Source organism: Periplaneta americana, chromosome 13, assembly GCF_040183065.1.
Source record: "Periplaneta americana isolate PAMFEO1 chromosome 13, P.americana_PAMFEO1_priV1, whole genome shotgun sequence".
Classification (NCBI taxonomy): Eukaryota; Metazoa; Arthropoda; class Insecta; order Blattodea; family Blattidae; genus Periplaneta; species Periplaneta americana.
The window spans coordinates 11522181-11546818 of NC_091129.1; the positions used below are offsets into that span (position 1 = coordinate 11522181).

Genomic DNA, 24638 nt, shown 5'->3' on the forward strand with positions numbered 1-24638 from the left:
ACTACTCTTCTTCAGAATAACCTCAATAGAATAAACGATTGGGTGATGGCCAACAAAATGAAAATAAATTCTCTAAAGCGCAAAGCCATTAGCTTTACAAGAAAAAGAAATAAAATAATCGCATCATATATGTTAGGGGGTGAAACCATTCCGGAAGTTAACAAATGTAAATACCTAGGAATAACATTTAGGAGCGATCTCGGCTGGGGGAACACGTTATTGACACAGCGGGAAAGGCATGGAGGGCGTTACACTTTGTGATGAGGGTACTAAGGAAAGGCTCTGATAAATCCAAAGAAATTGCATATAAATCACTATTTCGTCCAGTAATGGAATATGGTGCTGCATGTTGGGATCCTTACAGATTAGAACATATAAAGACACTGGAAAAGATTCAAAAACGGGCTCTCAAGTGTTGTAATAATTCACCATTAAAATGGGACACACTCACGGACCGGAGAACGCGAATCCGATTATGCGCAATATTCAAAACATACAGAGGTGAGCCTGCCTGGAGAGAAATAAAAAATAGGTTGCAGCCGCCAAAATACTCTTCAAGGAACGACCACTCATATAAATTGAGGAAAAGAAGACAGAGGACGGACACTGGAAAGTTTTCTTTTCTCAATCGTACTATCAGGGACTGGAATACTTTACCTGCAGACTTACTAAAGGCTTTACCAACAACCAAAAATGTATTTAAAAATAGGCTTAAGGACTTTACTAATAGACGATAATTATACACAATATTTAAAGGGTGTAAATGATATCTTGTTATTTGAAGTGTTCTATCAGTGAGGAAGTGTGTAGTGTCAGTGAAGTCTATTGTGTAAGTGAAGTGTGTTGGTGTCAGTGAAGTGGCTGTGCAAAGTATTTGAACAGTGAAATGGTTAGAAGTGTTAGTGAAATCAGGTAGAATCAGTGCAGTGAGTGAATTGACAGCAAAATAAGTGTAGTGCCGAAAGGTACTTGTGCAGGTGTGAACCTGTCACACTCGTGGGTCTTGGTTCGAATTCAGGGTTAAGATACAAATTAGATTTACTTTAAATGTTATTTTAAGTGATCATGCTTCATTTAATTTAGAATGCTCCTTGTTTATATTATTTATTATTATTATTATTATTATTATTATTAGTAGTAGTAGTAGTAGTAGTAGTAGTAGTAGTAGTAGTAGTAGTAGTAGTAGTAGTAGTAGTAGTAGCTCAGTTGGTAGAGCAGCTGGCTACGGATTGGATGGTCCGGGGTTCGATCCCAGGTGGTGACAGGATTTTTTCTCGTTGCCAAACTTTCAGAACGGCCCCGAGGTTGACTCTGCTGCCTATAAAATTGAGTACCGGGTCTTTCCTGGGGGTAAAAGGCAGTCAGAGCGTGGTGCCGACCACACCACCTCATTCTAGTGCCGAAAGCATGGGGCTCTACCTCCATGCTCCCCAAGTGCCTTCATGGCATGTTACGGGGATACATTTACCTTTTTTTTTATTACTGTTTTTTATTAGTTGTGTTTATTATTAATTGTCATTATTGAGTGTAATTAGTTACCACTGCCACCGGGTATATACCCATTTGCAGTGTGAATAAATACATACATACAAAAGCTAAATGAAGGGTGCACGGGAATAACGATCAAGGTCCATTTTAGAAAGTTTCGAGAAAAACGAATTTTAAAGTTTAAGCACTTAATACTTTGTGGCTGCAAAAGGGTATCTGTCGGATACAGGGGGGGAGAGCCATTAATCCTTCCCATTGAAGGCTTTAAGGAACCAACCTGGACAAATACCCAATGTCCCATCCCTACCTTCCTGTGGTGCAGCTGTTAGTAAGCATAATTTTACGAGCTGAACTAAAGGGAGGGGCTACTCATCAATTAGCACTGGTCAGCATGATGAGTTAATGACTGAATTTGGTATAATTTTCCTCTAGCCAATACCTAATTCCCTCTTTACCCTTTCCTATCCAGTCCTCTGACTGAAATCTTACTTTCTTCGACCCCTACGGCATTAGAGCATTCGAGGCCTAGGGGTTCATTTCCCTTTCCTTCCTCCTCTTTCTACTTTTCTGTTCCTAGTGCTGACCTGCTATGGCACTAAAATCGTCCTCCAGTGGCTTAAGGAGGGAAAGCTGGTGATCAACAAGATCTCCCAGCTAGGTCCAATGGACCCGTCGACCAACAGCAGGTGTGGTCCTCCAGACATTCTGGGGGTTGTGTGTGAATGAAGTAGCCACCAAAACGTTAAAATATGGTGTTCACTTAAATCGGCTACAACTTGCCATTTAACTCCAATATGAAATGAGTACCATTAAGGTAAAATTATCCGGAGGTAAAATAGTCCCCCAATCAGATCTCCGGGCAGGGACTACTTTAATGGTACAGAATCAACTAAACATCTTACAATGGAATGCTGGTGGTATAACTCTGTGCTTCAGTGGCTGGTCATGATAATATCTTTGAAAAATATTGGAGTGCAAGAGGTCAAATGACTTTATTGTCAAACGTCTGGCATTAGAAAACAACAACAACTTAATACTTTGTTATGTGTGTATTTAATAGAAATTGACGTAGTGGAATATCAAGAACGATGATTTCTTATTATTAGCTAGACCACATGATAGTACTTCTTTTCCACTATAAGAGAGCATTATTAACTCAATTTCGATTTTTTATGGACCTTGATCGTTTTTCCCGTGTACCCTCAATTGTGATAGCTGTCGGATCCATTACTGTGTATATTTTGGTCATATTTTAAGTTAAAATTGATGTCTTTGTAGCAGGGAACAGCAGTAGCAGCCGCTGGCAGTTCTCAAACCCTCAAGCAGCACAGCAGGCAGCCCATCTCCTGGGGACCACAGTGGAGGAGCTGGCTAGAGTCTTGTTTGGCCAGAGTTCGGGTGGAATGGGCACTCCGTCGACTCCTCGTGCACCCTTCCGTACCCCTTCTCCCACTGACAGGGGACTGGACAGGGATGTCACAGGATTGGAGGCCTTGGAAGGGATGGTCGTTGGTCTTTATGGAGAGGTGTTAAATGCTATAGCAGCGTTAATAAATAGGTGAGTTAGTCTGTTTTGGAAGTGACTTTTCATATTGTGTGTTATAGAACTGTGAAAACAGTAAATAAAAAAGTCTGTTAACGATATTGTATTTAATAGAAAGCTGCATTGGAGTTAAATCGCTCGCTTGAACTCGGTCGAGTGTCGCACCCTCGAGTGAGATACGATCGGTCGTGATACGCTCGTAATAAATAGAAGCACAGTACAAGGTCATCTCACCGACATGTCTTATCTTGTATGGAAGGCGACAGATAAGATACACATATGTTTTGCTCACACGGTAAAAATAAGGCTTTATTTTCTGCGTTTATGATAGACGTTTAATGGAACAGTCAATGGAACGTACTAAAACAGGAACATGAAGTTATAAATAAAATAGTATGAAAAACTTCGTTATTTGCCGCTCAATTATTTATTCATTTACAATTCCTCGTCTGGTAACTCGCCAACGAAAGAACAAAAATGGCGAACGATACTACGTACCTAGACTTTATAGAGTCTTCACTTCCTAAGGCGTAAGCAAAGAGGAGTCATGCCGGAAATAACAGTGACACGACTATACATATTACACTAATCAGACTTAAGATGTTCTTTCTCTGACACACATTGTCAAGTGAGATGTACTGCCTGAAAATAGATGTACGTATAAGTCAGAACCTCAATCAGAGGTAATGAAAGGAAGAAAATTCATGTTACCCTGGACCCAGTAGATTTGTAATATCATTTTCTAGTTGTCTGCAATTTATTACACTAGTAATTTATTTCAAAATATGGTTTCACTTGAGTCGTCCAATTCCAAAACTCACTAAGTCCAAATTTATTATTTTTTGGCCATATTATTTTTCATAACTTTCTTTGTTTAACTGCAGAATACTGTAGTATGCTTCAGAACTGTTTAATTTCTTCTGAAAAATCCATGTGAATAATGCTTCCTGATCCAGAACTACTGAAGTCTGTGTTTTATACTGCTACAAAACTCTGTAAATCCAAGTTTAAGAAGAAGATTGCAAAATTCTTAAGTCCCACCTTCCACCATGTCGGGATGCTATTTTTGCCATGGACCTGCTTAACTCCTTCAGCATTAATGTATAATAGACAGTAACATTAAAAAACAACAGCAATGGTTTTTCAAGTTTTCAACTGCAAAAAAGGTTAATTCTTACTCGAAGCAAACAACAACTGAATAGACTACAGTGGACTATAGTGGACTTTATGTTGTGAGCAAACAGCTGGATACATTAAGAAGCCCACATCTGTGGAATAATGGTCAGCGCATCTGGCCGCGAAACCAGGTGGCCCGGGTTCGAATCCCGGTCGGGGCAAGTTACCTCGTTGAGGTTTTTTCCGGGGTTTTCCCTCAACCCAATATGAGCAAATGCTGGGTAACTTTAGGTGCTGGACCCCGGACTTATTTCGCCGGCATTATCACCTTCATTTCATTCAGACGCTAAATAACCTAGATGTTGATACAGCGTCGTAAAATAACCCAATAAAATAAATAAAAAAAGTACATTAAGAAGATAGATTGATTACTCGAAGCAAAAATGGAAATGGTCTTATTCGTGGTGAAGCTACCTATTACACAGATCTAGGAGCCCCAAAGCCTATAGTAAAAGAAGAAAGGGGCTTATACCATGATCCTAGTGAACAAAGAAAGTGGGTAATATTAAACAGCTGTTGTCAAAACACTTCGGCACTGATTGGCGCAACAGAGAGGACCTAGCCTTTTTCAGAGACTTGCTACCATGTGATGATGATATAGTTGGACTACCTGGAGAAGAACATAATGATTCAATGGAACACGATGTTGTGCTGCAATTTATCTACTCTAGTGAATGTTCTGAATGAAACAAAAGGTTCAACATTTAATACAGTGGTTTGTGTCTCATTTATAAATGAATAAATATTTTGATTTTCACACGTAGAACTTAACATTTATTGCTGCTTCTAACATCTGAAATAATTTTTCACTGCCCCAAACCTACTTAAATCCAAGATGCTGTACCAACTAAGTCCAGTACATTTTCTATTATTACGTAGAATATTTTATGCTCGACCATGCCGAAATATAGTAATTATACACCTGGTAGCAGCCCTTTAATGGACCTCATTAAAGTACACCTATTCATTAAAGTTCAGGTGTTCCACCAATCAGAAAATACCATTGTAGCAATATGAAAGCGCAAGTATCGATTATTCTCGGATATCCAATCGAAAGACAACTAGTTCTGTTACTATAATAATTAGCGTTAATTGTAAATAATATTCAAATAAATTCAATTTGTCATCTCGTTTTTCACTGTCTAATTCAATTTCAAGGTTATATCAAGATTAATGTTTATTTTACTCTCTACATTATATCAAAGTCAATGTCGACATTTGTTTCTCGGAAAAAATCAATACTTTCGCGTCTGCGCACATCTCACAATTTACGAGGTATTGCACAAGGTCAATTCCGCTCCTCAGTCAGATAAGAATAACATGAATACTTATGAATAATTTCAAGTTAGAAATATGGTCGAGCATAAAAATTCGTATGAAACTTGATTATAATGGTAATTAAGACGCTCATATGAAAATTATGAAACTCACTTGCGCTCGTTTCATAAACATACTCGCGTCTTAATTACTACCATTATAGGATCGTTGCATAATGTACTGTTATTAAAATCCACTATAAAAGTTAAACTAATTGTATTTGGTAGCATATGGACACCCTTTTTTCCACCTAAATATCCCCTTATAACTCACCACAGTTTTTTTTGCAGTTTCCCGAAAATTACCTAAAATGAACTTGGGTATTTATGGAATTGGACGACTCACTTATGAAAGTGCATGTATTTACGACAGCATTCATGTTCATCTCCCCGAATCTTGTTTCACTAAATTTATTATTTTATAGTGTACATGGACATAAGTTGATTTTTTAGTTTCTATATTTATATTTTTACATTTTTAAAGGTCTATTTCTACACCAATCCACACGGTATCTTCGTTGGTGGTTGTGGATTCTCCGGGCTTCCAGAATCCTGCTTCCTGTGGTCAGCAGGGTGGTGCAACATTTGAAGATCTCTGCCACAACTACTTGCAGGAACGCTTACAGCTTTTGTTTCATCACACGACCTTGGTTGCTCCAAGAGACAGATATGTGCAAGTATGTATGGATGTTGAGCACACCTTTTCTTCCAGATGATATATGTCTGAAGTCAAATTTAACAATGGTGATTCCTTCATGTACTTAGATAATTCAGTAGAAAATAGTCCAAAAATATACTTGACTTTCTTACTTTATTTCAGTTGTTATCCACTTACATTCTTCTATCAGAACTGTATGACATAGGCTGTAACCCTTGTATTCCATACCCTGCATAGGTCTACGTTGCACTGCTGTGTGGTTGTTGTACAAACTCAATTGCGTTATCGATATTATTTAATAATCCTAATAGTTTAAACCACGTAATTTTTGTAACTTCAGTACAATAGAACTTGTACTCACGAAACTAGTAGAGAGGACTGTTGTACCTTGAAACACTTTTCGCAGTTTATTTTTTTTTAATTTTGAGAAATGAAATTTTTTAAATGAAAAAGTGTCTGAAATAATTATTGAAGATTCCTTTACAACTTCCAGTATCTATTTTCCTGTTTTGCAGATCTATTAAGGATGGAAAAAATAAAATGATGGGATATGTAATGTGTTCAAAGGTACAACAGGTTCATGTACCTCGGAACATACCCTCTCATTCATACCCTCTTGTACCTTGGAACATACCCTCTTCTACCTTGGAACACATAGAATGTAGGTGGGAATATAGCTGTAAAAACTGACAATCATATTTGAAATGTACTGGGTGTTCAGTTCAAAATGTGTCTTGGCTCGCTGCATGCCGTCATATGGCTAGCTGATGAGCCTAGAGAATTCAATCTTCCTACACTTCCGCAGCTCAGGTGTATAATCTAAGAGGCAGAGAAGTTTGCTAGCAAGTACGGCGTTCATTCTGAAGAGTACGTGCCGATATGTACGGTAACGCCGGTAGTGGCAGGAATGTGAACTGTTTGGAAATACGTACTGTCGAGATATGGGGAGAGGGTTAAGATGATTACTTACGTATTTGTTGACATTAACTTCGACGGTCAACATGGACACGGAGCATTTGATTTGTGTTGTGGAATGTTACCGTACGCAACCGATGATAACAAATACCCTGCGTACGACTTGCCAGCGCAAAACACAGTTCGAAAGAGGTTATGGTAGCACACAAACCGTACAGACCGCCATCTGTTGCTACGACGTTCAAGTTATACCGTACACATTCTCAAGTTCAGATTGAAGAACGCCTTAAATAATAGGCAACTTCTCTAACATATAAACTGAAACTCGCTTCAAATCGGTGACCCAACAACAGTGACGTCATGACACACTTTGAAATGAACACCCAGTATTTGCTGTCATAAACCAGAGCAGGCTTCTCTGATTCAGATTTTTATTTCCTGGAGGAACATTAACTGCTTTAACAGCTTTCTTCAAGACATCCGTATCAATTGGAGGTCTCTTAATTTCAGAATTACTTCGTGACATGAACTTAAAATAAAAGAAAACACAAAAACTGATAGTATCATGTTCCTTGGAACATGTTCCATTCTACTAGAACTTTTGTATTCAAAGGTACAAGATGGTACACGTTTAAACAAATATGACTGCCAAAACTAGAGGTTCGAATAAATCATGGAAATTAAAATATATTATTACTCACCAGATGGTAGGAAACACACTGTATTTGATTCATAGTCATAAATACAATTTGGTCTGGTTTATGATGAAAAACACATTTTAAAAATATGATTGTCAGTTTTTACAGCTATATTCCCACCTATATTCTGTGTGTTCCAAGGTAGAAGAGGGTATGTTCCAAACATTTTTTATTGTACAAAATTAAGTTAAAATTTATTAAAAATTGTATGGCTGTGAAAAAATTACGTTTCAAAGATTTTATAAGGATATTCATGAATATTTCTATTAGAACATAGTATAATATTATTAAATATACCGTAACACTATAATAATAATAATAATAATAATAATAATAATAATAATAATAATAATAATAATAATAAAAATTACGTTTCAAAGATTTTATAAGGATATTCATGAATATTTCTATTAGAACATAGTATAATATTATTAAATATACCGTAACACTATAATAATAATAATAATAATAATAATAATAATAATAATAATAATAATAATAAAAAATTACGTTTCAAAGATTTTATAAGGATATTCATGAATATTTCTATTAGAACATAGTATAATATTGTTAAATATGCCGTAACACAACAATAATAATAATAATAATAATAATAATAATAATAATAATAATAATATAAATTACGTTTCAAAGATTTTATAAGGATATTCATGAATATTTCTATTAGAACATAGTATAATATTGTTAAATATACCGTAACACAATAATAATAATAATAATAATAATAATAATAATAATAATAATAATAGTAATAATAATAATAAAAATTACGTTTCAAAGATTTTATAAGGATATTCATGAATATTTCTATTAGAACATAGTATAATATTGTTAAATATACCGTAACACAATAATAATAATAATAATAATAATAATAATAATAATAAAAATAATAATAATAAAAATAATAATAATAAAAATTACGTTTCAAAGATTTTATAAGGTATAATATTGTTAAATATACCGTAACACAATAATAATAATAATAATAATAATAATAATAATAATAAAAATTACGTTTCAAAGATTTTATAAGGATATTCATGAATATTTCTATTAGAACATAGTATAATATTGTTAAATATACCGTAACACAATAATAATAATAATAATAATAATAATAATAATAATAATAATAATAATAATAATAATAAAAATTACGTTTCAAAGATTTTATAAGGATATTCATGAATATTTCTATTAGAACATAGTATAATATTGTTAAATATGCCGTAACACAATAATAATAATAATAATAATAATAATAATAATAATAATTACGTTTCAAAGATTTTATAAGGATATTCATGAATATTTCTATTATAACATAGTATAATATTGTTAAATATACCGTAACACAATAATAATGATAATAATAATGATGATGATCATTGTAATAATATACAAAATTTAAAATACCGATAATGTAAATTGTAAACAATTTTAATAATGACCCCCCCCCCTTATTAATTGCGGAAACGTGATGTGATGGGGATGATTGGTTTCGGTACGAACTGTGGACCAAGGAAACTGTAGTTTTTGATTGAGGAAATACGCATTTCACAGAAAAATGTAATACCAGTAATATATCTTTGTGCGTAAGAATGTGCTTTTTAGGTGGGTCTGGTGTGATTGTAACGAGTATTTCTGCTGATTCCATCCTCGAAAACAAATTAGCTCTCATTAATAAGCCATCCTTTCTTTATTTTATATATTTGACTTTCTAGTTACCCCTTTCTAATTCATGCATCATTATGCGCTGACTTTTGCAGGAACACATAGAGCTGAATTTAGATGAAGGAGGTGATGGAGATATGTGCACGCCAGGTCCGCTGGTTTCTCTGCTGGACCGAACGTCTCAGAACTCGATGGTACGGACTTCGCAGACAGACTTGCGAGAGGCAGACCGTCGAGGTTTGCTTTGGCTTTTGGACGAAGAAGCAGTGTATCCTGCAGCCAGCGATGAAGGATTTTTGGAAAGACTGTTTGCACATTATGGAGACAGAGGTATGAAAGTTACCATAATTTGTTAAAAATTTATAGAACCGTTAAAGCATAAGCTTTACACACCATAAATTCAGGTTCAAATCCTAGCAAATTTGTGGTTAGCAATGACAGTATGGAGTTTTCTCCGGATAGTCTAGTTTTCTCTGTCACCATCCTGAAAATTCTCAGTTTTCACTTTGTTGTCACTGTCCCAAGCTGACAGCAGCTTGAGAGAAAAATACAAAGGGAGGAAAAAGGAATACACCAACACATAAAATACAGAGAAACTCTCTAAAGAGTTTTTTTTAAAAATTCCGTAAATTGAGCTTATTAAAACTGAAAAATTTCTTAAAAGGAAGACCTAAAAAGTTGGTTGTACAGACCCTGTACTGAGCATGAGCAGTATGTTATAACTGGAACTTGGAAAATTCAGGAACAGTAATAGCGTGAATGCCAGAGAGTCATCCACTTTCACCCCTTTTCCAGTATATATTTCACCAGGGGCGGCTTTTGGGGTAGTGCCAGTGTGCCATGGCACCACCAATGAAAGAAACAAAAAATAATATCCTAGGAAGCAGTTGTAATAGTTTATTTCTACACATTTTATTCGTATTTCATCTGAACGAGCACGCGCACAGATCGGGACACACTCTTGCAGTGTTTTTCCGAACGTTGGAGCCATTTCGGTGTGGCACTGCCTACGTCCATATAACACTGTACAAAAGGCTACTGATTCTAGTTTATATGCGTTTCTTATGGCAGACTTTGAGCCGAATTCAATTTGACTCAGTAGTTAATATTCCGCCCGCTAGAGCACAGTAATGCAGAAATTTCGCTAGATGGCAGGGTTGTTGGAGACGTTAGGAAGGGAACCATCAACCGCAGACTTGCGCGAAAACGCAAGTTAAAGTTCCGCGCCAAATGTTAATGTAATGTTGCCAATTCAAAACTAATGCACATAACTTGGATTTGAATGTGTAAAGTATTATCCATTTAACTATACTGAATGCAGAGATAGTCATGGTTCTTTTTAGAACGATAAATATTTTTTCATATTATGTAAAACTGTTTGTTAATGTTGTGTAATATTTGTTTTATTTTGCGGCAACTAAATATCACTTCACTGTTGCTATAGTATTGATGCTTTTGTTAACGATACATGAGATCTGTGCAGGACATGAACATGTGTTATTCAGGCTGCTGCCTTCGATTCATCGGCCTGTTAAATAAAGTGCAAACGTGTTCGTTTATTATCTATATCACTGTTTATCTCGTGTGTTTTTGCCAGTAAATTTACTAGTTATAAAAGTTACTTGTATTTGACTAACAATACTGTGAAAGTTTTGCAGTATCTGTATCTGTAAATTTCGTTATTAGTTTCGGAAATGTTATTGTAACTGTTACTAGATACATTATTAACTGTACACCTGGTAAAATAGCTGGTTTAATTAATGTGTTTTATTTAACATAATGCAAACGTGAACTGCGATTATCAATTTCACTAGGGTAATTTGCGTATAACCTTTTTTCATCTTTGGTACCACCACCAGAATGCCTCACTGGCCGCCACTGTACTTCACCTTACTTCTATGCTACATTGCAGAGAGTTAATAAAAGAAATTTATGGAATTTGAACCTTACTTAACCTTAAAAAACAAAAGTACACACAGAGAGGAGCTCTTGATTTTTTTTTAAATATCACTATTAAAAAATTCAGGACATTTGGAAGAAATAAAAAATTCAGGCGGGTCATGTTTCTTGAAGCTAAAATTCAGGACAATCCCGCTTTTTCAGAATGTATGGCAACCCTATAATATGTACATTGTGCAAAATAAAGATCATAGAATCTTGCTGCTTTTGAGATAACAGATGGCACTAGGATTGCCAACCCTCCAGTAGTTCCCGGGATCTCCCATATTTGCTGCTAGTTTTGAACAGTTTCCCAGCTCCTGTATTTTCCTTCTCTTTAAGTATTTTTCTCCCTTATTTTTGCATACTGTAATATAAAAATCATTATTCTAAATATTTGATTTTGCCGTGAAAGATGATTGTTTATATGATGAATTTTGTTGTTCAAGAAATGCATTAAAATGTGCATCTTCGTAGAAAATAATGCTTGCCAGAAATGGGTTTTAGTTTTCACCTGTTTAAAATCAAACCATGTTAATGTTATAAATTTGGAAAAACCGGCTAGTTTTGTTCTAAGCATACCAAGGAGTATTGCTCATACAGAGAAGTTGTTTCACTTAATGAATAATCGAAACAGGAGCACCACACATACAATCAAATCAGAGCTGAAAACTGCAGTCGACTTCAACTATTACGCAAGATAAAATCTGTTTCAAAATACTCGTAATTTAATCCTAGCTTTCGAAGTGCAGAATAAAGTTGTTTTTTTAGTAACTGAACGGAATAATTAGTCTATTTTGTTTGTGAAATTTTGCCGATTCGTTTGTGAAATTTTGCCGATTCCGTAATCTGCCATATTTTCTTCAAAAAAATTTGGCAACCCTAAATGGGTTTTTTTTAATTTTATTTTAATAGGTTATTTTACGACGCTTTATCAACATCTTAGGTTATTCAGCATCTGAATGAGATGAAGATGTTAATGCTGGTGAAATGAGTCCGGGGTCCAACACCGAAAGTTATCCACCATTTGCTCATATTGGGTTGAGGGAAAACCCCGGAAAAAACCTCAACCAGGTAACTTGCCCCAACCAGGAATCGAACTCGGGCCACCTGGTTTCGCGGCCAGATGCGCCAACCGTTACTCCACAGGTGTGGACCCCTAAATGGTACCATAAGGGTTAGGTGATAGATGATAATGCCATTTGAAGCCACCGGCGTGGCTCAATCGGTTAAGACGCTTTCCTGCTGGTCTGAAGTTGCGCTCGGGCACGGGTTCGATCACCACTTGGACTGATTACCTGGTTGGGTTTTTTCCGAGGTTTTCCCCAACTGTAAGGTGAATACCAGGTAATCTATGGAGAATCCTCGGCCTCATCTCGCCAAAATACTATCTCGCTATCCCCAATCTTATCAACTCTAAATAATCTAGTTGTTGATACAGCGTCGTTAAATAACCAACTAAAAAAGAAGAAAAAAAAAGTTAGTGCCATTTGCAACTGAAAATAGAAATTTTATGTATGACTTAATTTCATTGACGAAGCTATACTTCGGATTGTTTTGTCCAAAAATCCATCTTCTTTGGGAGGTTTCTGTAATAAGTTGAAGGGTGGTGAAATAATTCTTATTAGAAACACGATTGTGTAAAGACTGTGTTATATAATTTTGTAGATCATCAGCTGCTGCTGCGGAAAGCTCCAGGAACAAACCAGTTCATCCTACAACATCTGCAAGGCACCAACCCAGTTCTGTACACTGCCTCAGGTTGGCTGAAAGCTTCTAGGGAGAACCCTATTGCCCGTAGTGCTGTGGGATTGCTGCAGGAGTCTACAAGGTTAGCTGCTTTGAATAGTTTTTACATTTTGACTTCCCCTCACCCCTCTAGTGTTATCAGCCCTAAATCAAAGAAGCATAGGTAAAATTAGTCAGCCATGTCTTACTCACATTAAAATTAACAACTGTTAGCCTTCATATTCTATATCATGCAGTTATTGTGACTAGTAATAAATCGTCTATACCATACCTGCACAAGCAGCGCTCAACGAGCACGCGCGCTCCTTTGAAGCGGGAGAGCCGTGTTTACCGCTCGCTGAAACGGAGAGGAAGATGTCAGAATGACGTGACTTGCTATAGGTAGAGGAGAGGGAAACGACCACTCAGCTATCTAGTGGAGTGCAGTGTGTAGGCCTATTCTCAGTAACTGTTTCACGTTGCTTACCTACTGCTACAGTACAGTATGGAGGAATCTAAAAGACGGAACATAACATTTAACATTTAACGATTTACAGCTCGAACTTACTGATCTTCAATGAGGCCTAAGGGCTAATGATCGTTTGAATAATACTACTAGCCTGGTTGAGTTTTACAAGACTAAACATTAGCAATAATATCCACAACTACACAGGCTGGCTGTGAAAATGATTGCTATGTTTGGCTCAACATTTACATTTGTGAGCAACTGTTTTCTATAATCAACTTTAATAAAGGCAGACATCGAACATCTGTAACTGATGTTTCATTACGATCAGTAGGCTACTGTTCCTTTCAGCTGCCAACAGCATAAAATCTCGTTTTGATGTACTGATAAATACAAATATGACAAAATGATATTGTACATTTAAGTAGCTGTAGAATTTCTATTATTTCTGTAAAATAAATATTTCTTTATTAATTAATAATAGTCCAAGATAGTTTTGCAAACACTGAACGGGAATTTATTTCATAAACATTCGTAATAGTACTTCCTTTTGTGTATATTTTGTACGAGATCACCCCTTCTTCCAGTCCACCCTTATACGAGCGCAGCTAATATCTGCATTTCGCTCATGAGCTGTGAGCCGGCTTGGAGAGCGCAAACCTTGTGCAGGCCTGGTCTGTTGGGCATTGAGAGGACAGGAAGGTTTTAACCATCTCCATCTAGAACCGTTAGAAACCTATCAAAGAATTGATTGAATTAGTAATGTTGCTTATGCATTGTGGTGTGATTTTAGGGAGGAAGTGAGCCAGCTGTTCGTAAGTGTTCGAGGACCAGGCGTGGCCAGTGCTTTGGGTGGCTCAGTGGTGGGGATTGAAGGCACCCAGTCTCTCCGTCGAGCATCAAGCATACGCCGTACATTCACAACTGGAACTGCTGGCATCAAGCGCAAATCTGTCTGCCTTCAGGTCAAATTCACTGTGGTAAGTGTCAGAATGTTCATTTATACAGCAAGGTTGAAACTTCTTTCAGTTCATGGCCGTTGTCCTTTTCGTGGTCCTTATTGTGATCCTTGTTGTGGTAGGGGAGAAGTGGGTACAGTGAGACAGGGAGAACAGTGAGACATTTTTTATTAGATGGTAAATTTTGATGTTGAAATGTTTGTAACAGTGGAGTTGTGTGTTGCATGATAAAGTAACAGTATTTTCATACTAGATTTGATTCTAGTTATAAAGGTGAGTGATGAAAAAATAATTCGTAATTTTTCACTCTAGAAGTAAAATTTTGGCCTTTGTTTAATGAAGGTTATATTGGATATACAAATGAAATAGAAATATGAATGTTTTGGTATCTAATACTATGGTATTTGACGTTATATTTGGCAAAGTTTCGTCTTTCTTGTTTTGATTTTGAAGTGATGGTGCCATTTTTAAATTAACTATGCGTAAAGGGAACAGTGAGACATGCCATTGAAGGGTACACTGAGACGTCTCACTGTTCCCATTTACAAATGATTTGCAAAATTAATTGTAATTATATTACATTTACCAGTAACTAACATTAAAAATGAACATACTAGTAACCAATTTAGGAACTACAGCTTAAAATAATGGATACAGTACATTTTAACGGTTTCTTAAATAAAAAATTATTCACAAAATTTAAGAAAACATTAAAAAATAATAAAGAATTAAATTAAATTCTTATAATTATAAGGTTTGTTGTCACCAAAAATCCATTTTATTTTTTCGCAAAAGTTTGAAAAGTCATGGAAAATTCACTTTTCCAAATGTTCCAGATGTTTCAATGTTTCGAAGTCAGACATCAAAATGATTCTAAATAAGTCTACAAAACATGGCAAGATAAAGAGACAGCAAGCTTTCTTTTCTTTTGAAATAAATGTAAATCATTTCAATGTCCGTTAATAGACACTGTGGTGTCTCACTGTACCCTCCTGAATGGGAACAGTGAGACATTTGCATTTTTTTTTACAAACACGTATTGTATATTATGTCTTTTATCTATTAACATTTCTGTTTATGTATTATTGTACTCCATGTCTTAATATATATTCCCATTGCACTTGATTTTAAAAATACTTGAAATTTCACTTGCATACGTACGTCTTAATATTTTGTGTCCCACTGTACCCACTACTCCCCTACTTGTTGTCTTAGTCGTTGTTATAGTGATTTTTATCTTTGTCATGGTCCAACATTTGTCATTTCAAAATAATATTGTCTTCCCCATTTGACAAGTGACATTTGTGTCATATGGTATAATTAATAGGACTAGAATTTTGATGACATATGAATTATGAAAATATGCCCTAAAAATAACGCATTCATAACCTAAAAGTCCTTTTCTGCATTGTTGTGAAGTATGTTATATTTCTCCAAGTGGCGCCCTGAACAACTGCAGACTTCTAACACATCAGTACAGGCTGTTACAAAAGAAACATTACAGTGCTTCCATTCCTCAAGTGAGGTATAGAAATTCTTATACATTCAGAAATTTGAAATAAATATTATAGTCCAGACACATGAATCCATAATTTACTTTTACCATACTTTTTACATTCTTCTTTTTATAGAAGACATACTGGTCATAAATTTCTTAACTTTTTCAGCCTTTTTAGGAATTAAAGATTATTATTCGGACATTGCACTTTTCCTATATATCATTTTGAAATATAATACATGAGCCTCATTAGTTTTATTTTCCTTTTGCAGTCGTGGTAAAGTCACTGAGGATGGAGAGGCAGTCTCCGAAACATGTCTGAATTTGATTAATTTTAAATTATTTTTATTTTAATAGTGTTCATACAACTGTGATATATATATATATATATATATATATATATATATGTATATATTTTATACGTTTATTATACAATATTTATCAGTTGAAATTAATTTAACTGAAATAGAACCACCTGTTGAAGTTCAATTATTGGTACTGTAATTTTGTCATATATTTTATTGCTTAAAACTGTTAAAAACATCTTCTGGCTTGGAAGTATTTATATAATTAGTGTAAAACTCAGTGTATGACAGTACAATTACATATAAAATGAAAATAATAATGAAAGTTGATTGTTGTAAAATACTGTTAACAGTGTTGGCCAAAATATACTTCATTAATTGACGTTACATAACGTATTTTTACAGGATGGCCTAGTGGAAACACTACGTCGAACCAGATTGAGGTTTGTCCATTGTTTCCTCCCACATCACAATGCTGCTCTAGGCGAATCTGCAAGGTCAGGAACCCTAAAGTCGAACAGCAGTTTGACCGGGGCCAGCATGCCAGATGACCTTCTCATCAATGTACCATTAGTAAGATCTCAGGTGAGTTCTAGAGTAGATACTAAGCAAATTATTAAATTTAAAAATGCTTTCCTTTTTGACAAAGATACTCTGTTAAGGTACGGTCACACGTCGCTACTTTTGCTGTGCAACTTTTGTACTGCAGCTGCAAAAGTTGCGTGTCGTGTTCACACGTAAGCCAAAAGTAGCGCGCTGCACGCTACTTTTCGTGCTGCACAACCCGAGCGCTGCAAAAGTTGCAACTGGAGATTGCGAGTCTGTTCACACACAAGGTGCTACTTTTGCAGCCGCAGTCATGCTGCAGGTTTCCATCTCCGTGTTGACTTCTCAATATACATTTTGTGGTTATGTTCGCATTATTAAGAAACTCATGCGAAAGCTTACTTATCTATTATTTACTTTTCTGTCGTAACTAGTATTCAGAAATTGGCATTATTTTTACTATAAAACTATTAAAAACGCCTATATACTTAAATGATAACCAACAGCATATTCACGTAATCAATATTGGCAACCCTCCTGTTTAAAAAACTACGCTACGGAAAATTAAAAAAATGAATTATATCGTCAGCAAATATACTCAGGCTGTGTTGTAAATTTAGTAACTGTTACAAATCATTTATTTTCACCACATCTAACATTAAAATATATCCAAACAATAAAAGTATCATTGACACATTTGGGTGGCAACACTGGTCACAACCGCAGCAAAATTTTCAACAAAACCGATATAAAAATGCTGCGGCAGCAATCCTGAGAACCCTGTTCACACGTCGCTACTTCTACGCTGCGCGCAGCATGAAAAAGTAGCAAGCAGCAGGTTCGGCAGCCACTACTTTTCGGGTTGCACCGTTGTTCACATGTCAGGTACGAGAGTTGCGCACTTTTTTTGTACTGCAGTGCTGCAAAAGTAGCGATGTGTGACCGTACCTTTACACTGTAAAGTCGACAAACGTATCTCTGATTACCACAGGCGCAAAATATACTGGTGATTCACAAAGATTGTGCCATATTCTAAAGGTATGGTCAGTCGTCGCTACTTTTGCTGTGCAACTTTTATACTGCAGCTGCAAAAGTTGCGTGTCGTGTTCACACGTAAGCCAAAAGTAGCGTGCTGCATGCTACTTTTCGTGCTGCGCAACCCGAGTGCAGCAAAAGTTGCGAGTCTGTTCACACACAAGGCGCTACTTTTGCAGCCGCAGTCTAGCTGCAGGTTTCCATCTCCGTGTTGACTTCTCAATATACATTTTGTGGTTATGTTCACATTATTAAGAAACTCATGCAAAAGCTTCCTTATATATTATTTGCTTTTTATGTCCTAACTAGTATTCAGAAATTGACATTATTTTTACTACAAAGCTATTAAAAACACCTATATACTTAAATGATAACCAACGGCATATTCATGTAATCAATGTTGGCAACCCTCCTGTTTAAAACTACGCTACTGATAATTAAAAAACTGAATTATATCGTCGGCACATATACTCGGACTGTGTTGTAAATTTAGTAACTGTTACAAATCATTTATTTTCACCACATCTAACATTAAAATACATCCAAACAATAAAAGTATCATTGACACATTTGGGTGGCAACACTGGTCACAACCGCAGCAAAATTTTCAACAAAACCGATATAAAAAATGCTGCGGCAACAACCCTGAGAACCCTGTTCACACATCACTACTTCTAAGCTGCGTGCAGCATGAAAAAGTAGCAAGCAGCAGGTTCGGCAGCCGCTACTTTTCGGGTTGCACCGTTGTTCACACGTCAGGGTATGAGAGTTGCGCACTTTTTTTGTACTGCAGTGCTGCTGAAGTAGCGATGTGTGACCATACCTTTACACTGTAAAGTCGACAAACGTATCTCTGATTACCACAGGCGCAAAATATACTGGTGATTCACAAAGATTGTGCCATATTCTAAGATGTGATTTCTGACTTCATTGTGATGAAAAGAGTTCATATAAACATATGTCAGATTTTTAAATTGAGTTACGCCCTCCTGAATTTAAACATAAACGTGAAAATTATGAAGGTTAAAGCATTTAAATTATATACGAGAATGGTGTAGAGTGCATTATAAATTCATTAAAGATCATTCACATTATTACTCACCTGAAAAATCTGTATTAAAACCCGTTTTCAAAGACCGCACCTCCTGCAACAATACATGAAGTCGCCTGAGTGTGAACTATGCGCACCACATTCCCTAACTTCATTTTGTGTCGCTGCTATCAACTGTACTGTAACACACACAGCTCCAGACGTTCAGAGAAAGAGAGAAGTTCACAAAGATGCATGTTACGGAAGAGAAAATCGTGATTTTATCCAAAACTATTCAAAATCGAACATGTATATGAAGAGTCCACTGCAAGAATGATGGATGTCACTTTCTTGTCGAAATGAACCAAGACTGTCAGTGCATAGCTTAAGACATATGAAGGGTACACAGGAAAAACGAACAATGTCACATTTCCATTAAAGGTGAGATAGTGATTTATTTCAGAATATTACTGCAAAATTTATTGATGTTTCTACTTGAAATGAAGGAAATGATGTGTGTAGCCGTGGTTTTAATTCTCCTTTACTAATTTTGGTAAAAATAACACTAAAGTTTGTAGTAATACAGTGAATTAGATAATGACATCACCCTTAACAGCATTGTGACCTTGTTCGTTTTTCCCGTGTACCCTTCATATATTAAATAAGTATATAATAAATTTCAATCTTAAGACATATCAACTTGCAAATGTTTATTTACTATTTAATAACAACATATGAACGTTTTCGCCGTTTAGGGCATCTTCAGATATAACAAAAAACATGTAATCTGGACCTATAATAGTAAATTATGCAAATGACAAGGAGTAGAGAACAATATATGTAATACATGAGATTCATGAGCTTTATGTAAAATATGACATAATACAGGATGAATATTGAGATGATCTTTGGATTTTAAAATTAAACTGGACGAACATTTTTACATATAGCTCATGTTACAATTAAATATTACTTACTTACTTACAAATGGCTTTTAAGGAACCCGAAGGTTCATTGCCGCCCTCACATAAGCCCGCCAGCGGTCCCTATCCTGTGCAAGATTAATCCAGTCTCTATCATCATACCCCACCTCCCTCAAATCCATTTTAATATTATCCTCCCATCTACGTCTCGGCCTCCCTAAAGGTCTTTTTCCCTCCGGTCTCCCAACTAACACTCTATATGCATTTCTGGATTCGCCCATACGTGCTACATGCCCTGCCCATCTCAAACGTCTGGATTTCAAGTTCCTAATTATGTCAGGTGAAGAATACAATGCGTGCAGTTCTGTGTTGTGTAACTTTCTCCATTCTCCTGTAACTTCATCCCGCTTAGCCCCAAATATTTTCCTAAGCACCTTATTCTCAAACACCCTTAACCTATGTTCCTCTCTCAGAGTGAGAGTCCAAGTTTCACAGCCATATAGAACAACCGGTAATATAACTGTTTTATAAATTCTAACTTTCAGATTTTTGGACAGCAGACTGGATGATAAGAGCTTCTCAACCGAATAATAACAGGCATTTCCCATATTTATTCTGCGTTTAATTTCCTCCCGAGTGTCATTTACATTTGTTACTGTTGCTCCAAGATATTTGAATTTTTCCACCTCTTCGAAGGATAAATCTCCAATATTTATATTTCCATTTCGTACAATATTCCCGTCACGAGACATAATCATATACTTTGTCTTTTCGGGATTTACTTCCAAACCGATCGCTTTACTTGCTTCAAGTAAAATTTCCGTGTTTTCCCTAACCGTTTGTGTATTTTCTCCTAACATATTCACGTCATCTGCATAGACAAGAAGCTGATGTAGCCCGTTCAATTCCAAACCCTGCCTGTTATCCTGAACTTTCCTAATGGCATATTCTAAAGCGAAGTTAAAAAGTAAAGGTGATAGTGCATCTCCCTGCTTTAGCCCGCAGTGAATTGGAAAAGGATCAGATAGAAACTGACCTATACGGACTCTGCTGTATGTTTCACTGAAACACATTTTAATTAATCGAACTAGTTTCTTGGGAATACCAAATTCAATAAGAATATCATATAATACTTCCCTCTTAACCGAGTCATATGCCTTTTTGAAATCTATGAATAACTGATGTACTGTACCCTTATACTCCCATTTTTTCTCCATTATCTGCCGAATACAAAAAATCTGATCAATAGTCGATCTATTACGCCGAAAACCGCACTGATGATCCCCAATAATTTCATCTACGTACGGAGTTAATCTCCTCAAAAGAATATTGGACAAAATTTTGTACGACGTCAACAAAAGTGATATTCCTCGAAAGTTACCACAGTTCGTTTTGTCCCCCTTTTTAAAAATAGGTACAATTATGGACTCCTTCCATTGTTCTGGTACAATTTCCTTTTCCCAAATAGCAAGTACAAGTTTATAAATTTCGCTATATAATGCACTTCCACCCTCTTGTATTAATTCTGCTGGAATTTGATCGATACCTGGAGACTTGTACTTTTTCAGATTTTCTATCGCAATTTCGACTTCTGAAATCGTGGGTTCGGGTATAAATGGCTCAGCAGTTTGTATTTCAATATCGTCCCGATCATTTCTATTTGGCCTATGTACATTTAGTAGTTGCGCAAAATAGTTTTTCCATCTGTTTAGGATTGATGAAGAGTCTGCAAGCAAGTCACCATTCTCATCCTTGATCACGTTTACCCTTGACTGATATCCGTTCTTAAATTCCTTTATACCCTTATATAAATCTCGAATGTTTTTATTCTTACTATTTGTTTCTACCTCATTCAGTTTTTCCTTCAAGTAACCTCTCTTTTTATTCCTAAGTGTACGACTTGCTTCCCGTCTTTCATTGAAATAATTATCTCTATTCTCCTCAACTGGATCCTGTAAGAATTTCAATTTTGCCTGTTTCCTTCTTTCTACTACCATGCAACAATCTTCATCAAACCACGGTTTCTTTTTCTTAGTTTCATAATAACCTATGCTCTGCTCAGCTGCAATTTTGATACTATCTCTGATATTTTCCCACACGCTATTAACATCTAATTCTTTCTCAACTTCGTCGGAACTTTCTAAAGTGGCAAACCTATTCGAAATTTCGACCTGATAATTTTGCTTAGCTTCCTCGTCCTTTAATTTCAAAATATTGAATTTAGTAATATTAACTTGTTGCTCTACTCGCTTGGCTACTGATAATCTTTCTCTTAATTCTCCAATCACCAAATAATGGTCAGAATTACAGTCTGCACCTCTGAAAGTTCGAATATCTACTATACTAGTATGTCTCCGTTTATCTATCAAGACGTGATCTATTTGGTTGTGTGTCAATCCATCTGGAGAAGTCCAAGTATATTTATGTATATCCTTATGGGGGAATGTTGTACTTTTGACAATTAAATTTTTCGATGTGGCAAAGTTGACTAATCTAACTCCATTGTCACTACTAATTGCGTGTAGGCTCTCTTTTCCAATAGTTGGTCTAAAAATATCCTCCCGTCCTACTTTAGCGTTGAAATCCCCCAATAAAATTTTCATATGATATCTAGGGAACTGATCAAAAGTATGTTCCAATTCCTCATAGAAGCTATCCTTTATATAGTCGTCTTTCTCTTCTGTAGGGGCGTGAGCATTTATAACTATGATGTCGCACCATCTACCCTTAAGTACTAAATATGATAACCTGTCACTGATAAATTCGACCTTTTTTACTGCTGATTTTATTCTTTTATGTACAAAGAATCCTGTTCCTAATTGGTGATTATTGTTTCCTTCCCCATAATACAACAAGTAATCTCCTATTTGTGATATGCCATTCCCATCTAACCTAACCTCTTGTACTCCCACAAAGTCTATTCTATATCTAGCTAGTTCTTTTGCTACTAATGTTACCCCTCCTGTTCTATAAAGACTAGTTACGTTCCAAGTGCCAAATCTCAAAACCTTATTCCTTTGCTGTGGTCGTGCCAGAGAATCAGTCCTATTCCGAGGCTTACTGTAGGAATTCGTAACAAGCTGTTTTTTACGGTGATGGGTTGTTAGCCCTTCGCCCAACCCCCAAGCTGGAGGACCACCCCTTATCGGCTGTCCACGACTGCTTATTCAATATATTCGCAGCTACCCTCCAACAATTAAATATACAATGATTAAAATTTGTCAATGATGTTAAAATTTAAAATTTTTAATGATGGTAATAAAATGTTTTGGAGTAATCATAGCTGAGAATTGTCGTAGGTTACAAAATAGTTTGCGTAGCTGATGTTCGTGTGTTTTGTAATTGTTTCATTAAAAACGTTCATTAATGAACTAATGTTGTTTATACGATGAAAGAGTAATGGAACGGAGAAAAATTCTCTCCGGCGCCGGGACTTGAACCCGGGTTTTCAGCTCTACGTGCTGATGCTTTATCCACTAAGCCACGCTGGATACAACCCCGACGCCAGTTAGAATCGTCTCAGATTAAGCTCCAACTCTTGGGTTCCCTCTAGTGGCCGCCCTCTGCACTACGTCATAGATGTCTATGAACGCAGGACCGAAGTCCACACATGTGCTGAGGTGCACTCGATATGAGTGACTAGTTGGCCGGGATCCGACGGAATAAGCGCCGTCTTAAATCACGAAGTGATTTACGCATATCATATATATTATTATTTTAATGTACCAAAGTACATATGATATTTCCATGCAGATATTCTGCGTCATCATACGATGAAAGAGTAATGGAACGGAGAAAAATTCTCTCCGGCGCCAGGACTTGAACCCGGGTTTTCAGCTCTACGTGCTGATGCTTTATCCACTAAGCCACGCCGGATACAACCCCGACACCGGTGTCCACATGTGTGGACTTCGGTCCTGCGTTCATAGACATCTATGACGTAGTGCAGAGGGCGGCCACTAGAGGGAACCCAAGAGTTGGAGCTTAGTCTGAGACGATTCTAACCGGCGTCGGGGTTGTATCCGGCGTGGCTTAGTGGATAAAGCATCAGCACGTAGAGCTGAAAACCCGGGTTCAAGTCCCGGCGCCGGAGAGAATTTTTCTCCGTTCCATTACTTTTTTATCGTATGATGATGCAGAATATCTGCATGGAAATATCATGTGTACTTCGGTACATTAAAATAATAATATAATGTTGTTTATGTTAAAGAATTGCTATTAGGTGTAATTAGATTTGTTGAGATATTTGCTCGTTGAGTATGAATGTAGTGGAATGTACGTAGATTTCGTAATGAATTTTAGTCATTCATTAAAGAGGTCGTTGGCTTTTGAAATGGATGTTGTTTGACGACAGTGACTACTCTAATTTGATGACATCCTATTACGTGTCATCAGGTTTATTGAAATATGTAAATGAAGATGTTATTTGTGTGTACTGGTGTTGGTGTGTTGGTGGTTTTAATGAAACAATTACAAAACACACGAACATCAGCTACGCAAACTATTTTGTAACTTACGACAATTCTCAGCTATGATTACTCTAAAACATTTTATTACCATCATTATAAATTTTTAAATTTTAACATCATTGACAAATTTTAATCATTGTATATTTAATTGTAACATGAGCTATATGTAAAAATGTTCGTCCAGTTTAATTTTAAAATCCAAAGATCATCTCAATATTCATCCTGTATTATGTCATATTTTACATAAAG

At 36.1% G+C, this 24638-nt stretch overlaps 1 protein-coding gene across 4 annotated transcripts in view; it reads left to right on the forward strand.

Moving 5' to 3' along the window:
• Mhcl (Myosin heavy chain-like) overlaps window positions 1-24638 on the forward strand; it is a 921190-nt gene that overhangs the window by 708601 nt on the left and 187951 nt on the right. For 3 of the 4 annotated variants that reach the window (XM_069842911.1, XM_069842913.1, XM_069842914.1), the window contains 6 exons: window positions 2767-3046; window positions 6008-6200; window positions 9588-9822; window positions 13099-13261; window positions 14418-14604; window positions 16792-16971. In XM_069842911.1, coding sequence (XP_069699012.1) covers window positions 2767-3046; window positions 6008-6200; window positions 9588-9822; window positions 13099-13261; window positions 14418-14604; window positions 16792-16971 — 1238 coding nt within the window. The remainder of the gene's footprint in view (window positions 1-2766; window positions 3047-6007; window positions 6201-9587; window positions 9823-13098; window positions 13262-14417; window positions 14605-16791; window positions 16972-24638) is intronic. The other variant, XM_069842912.1, reaches the window with a different exon arrangement.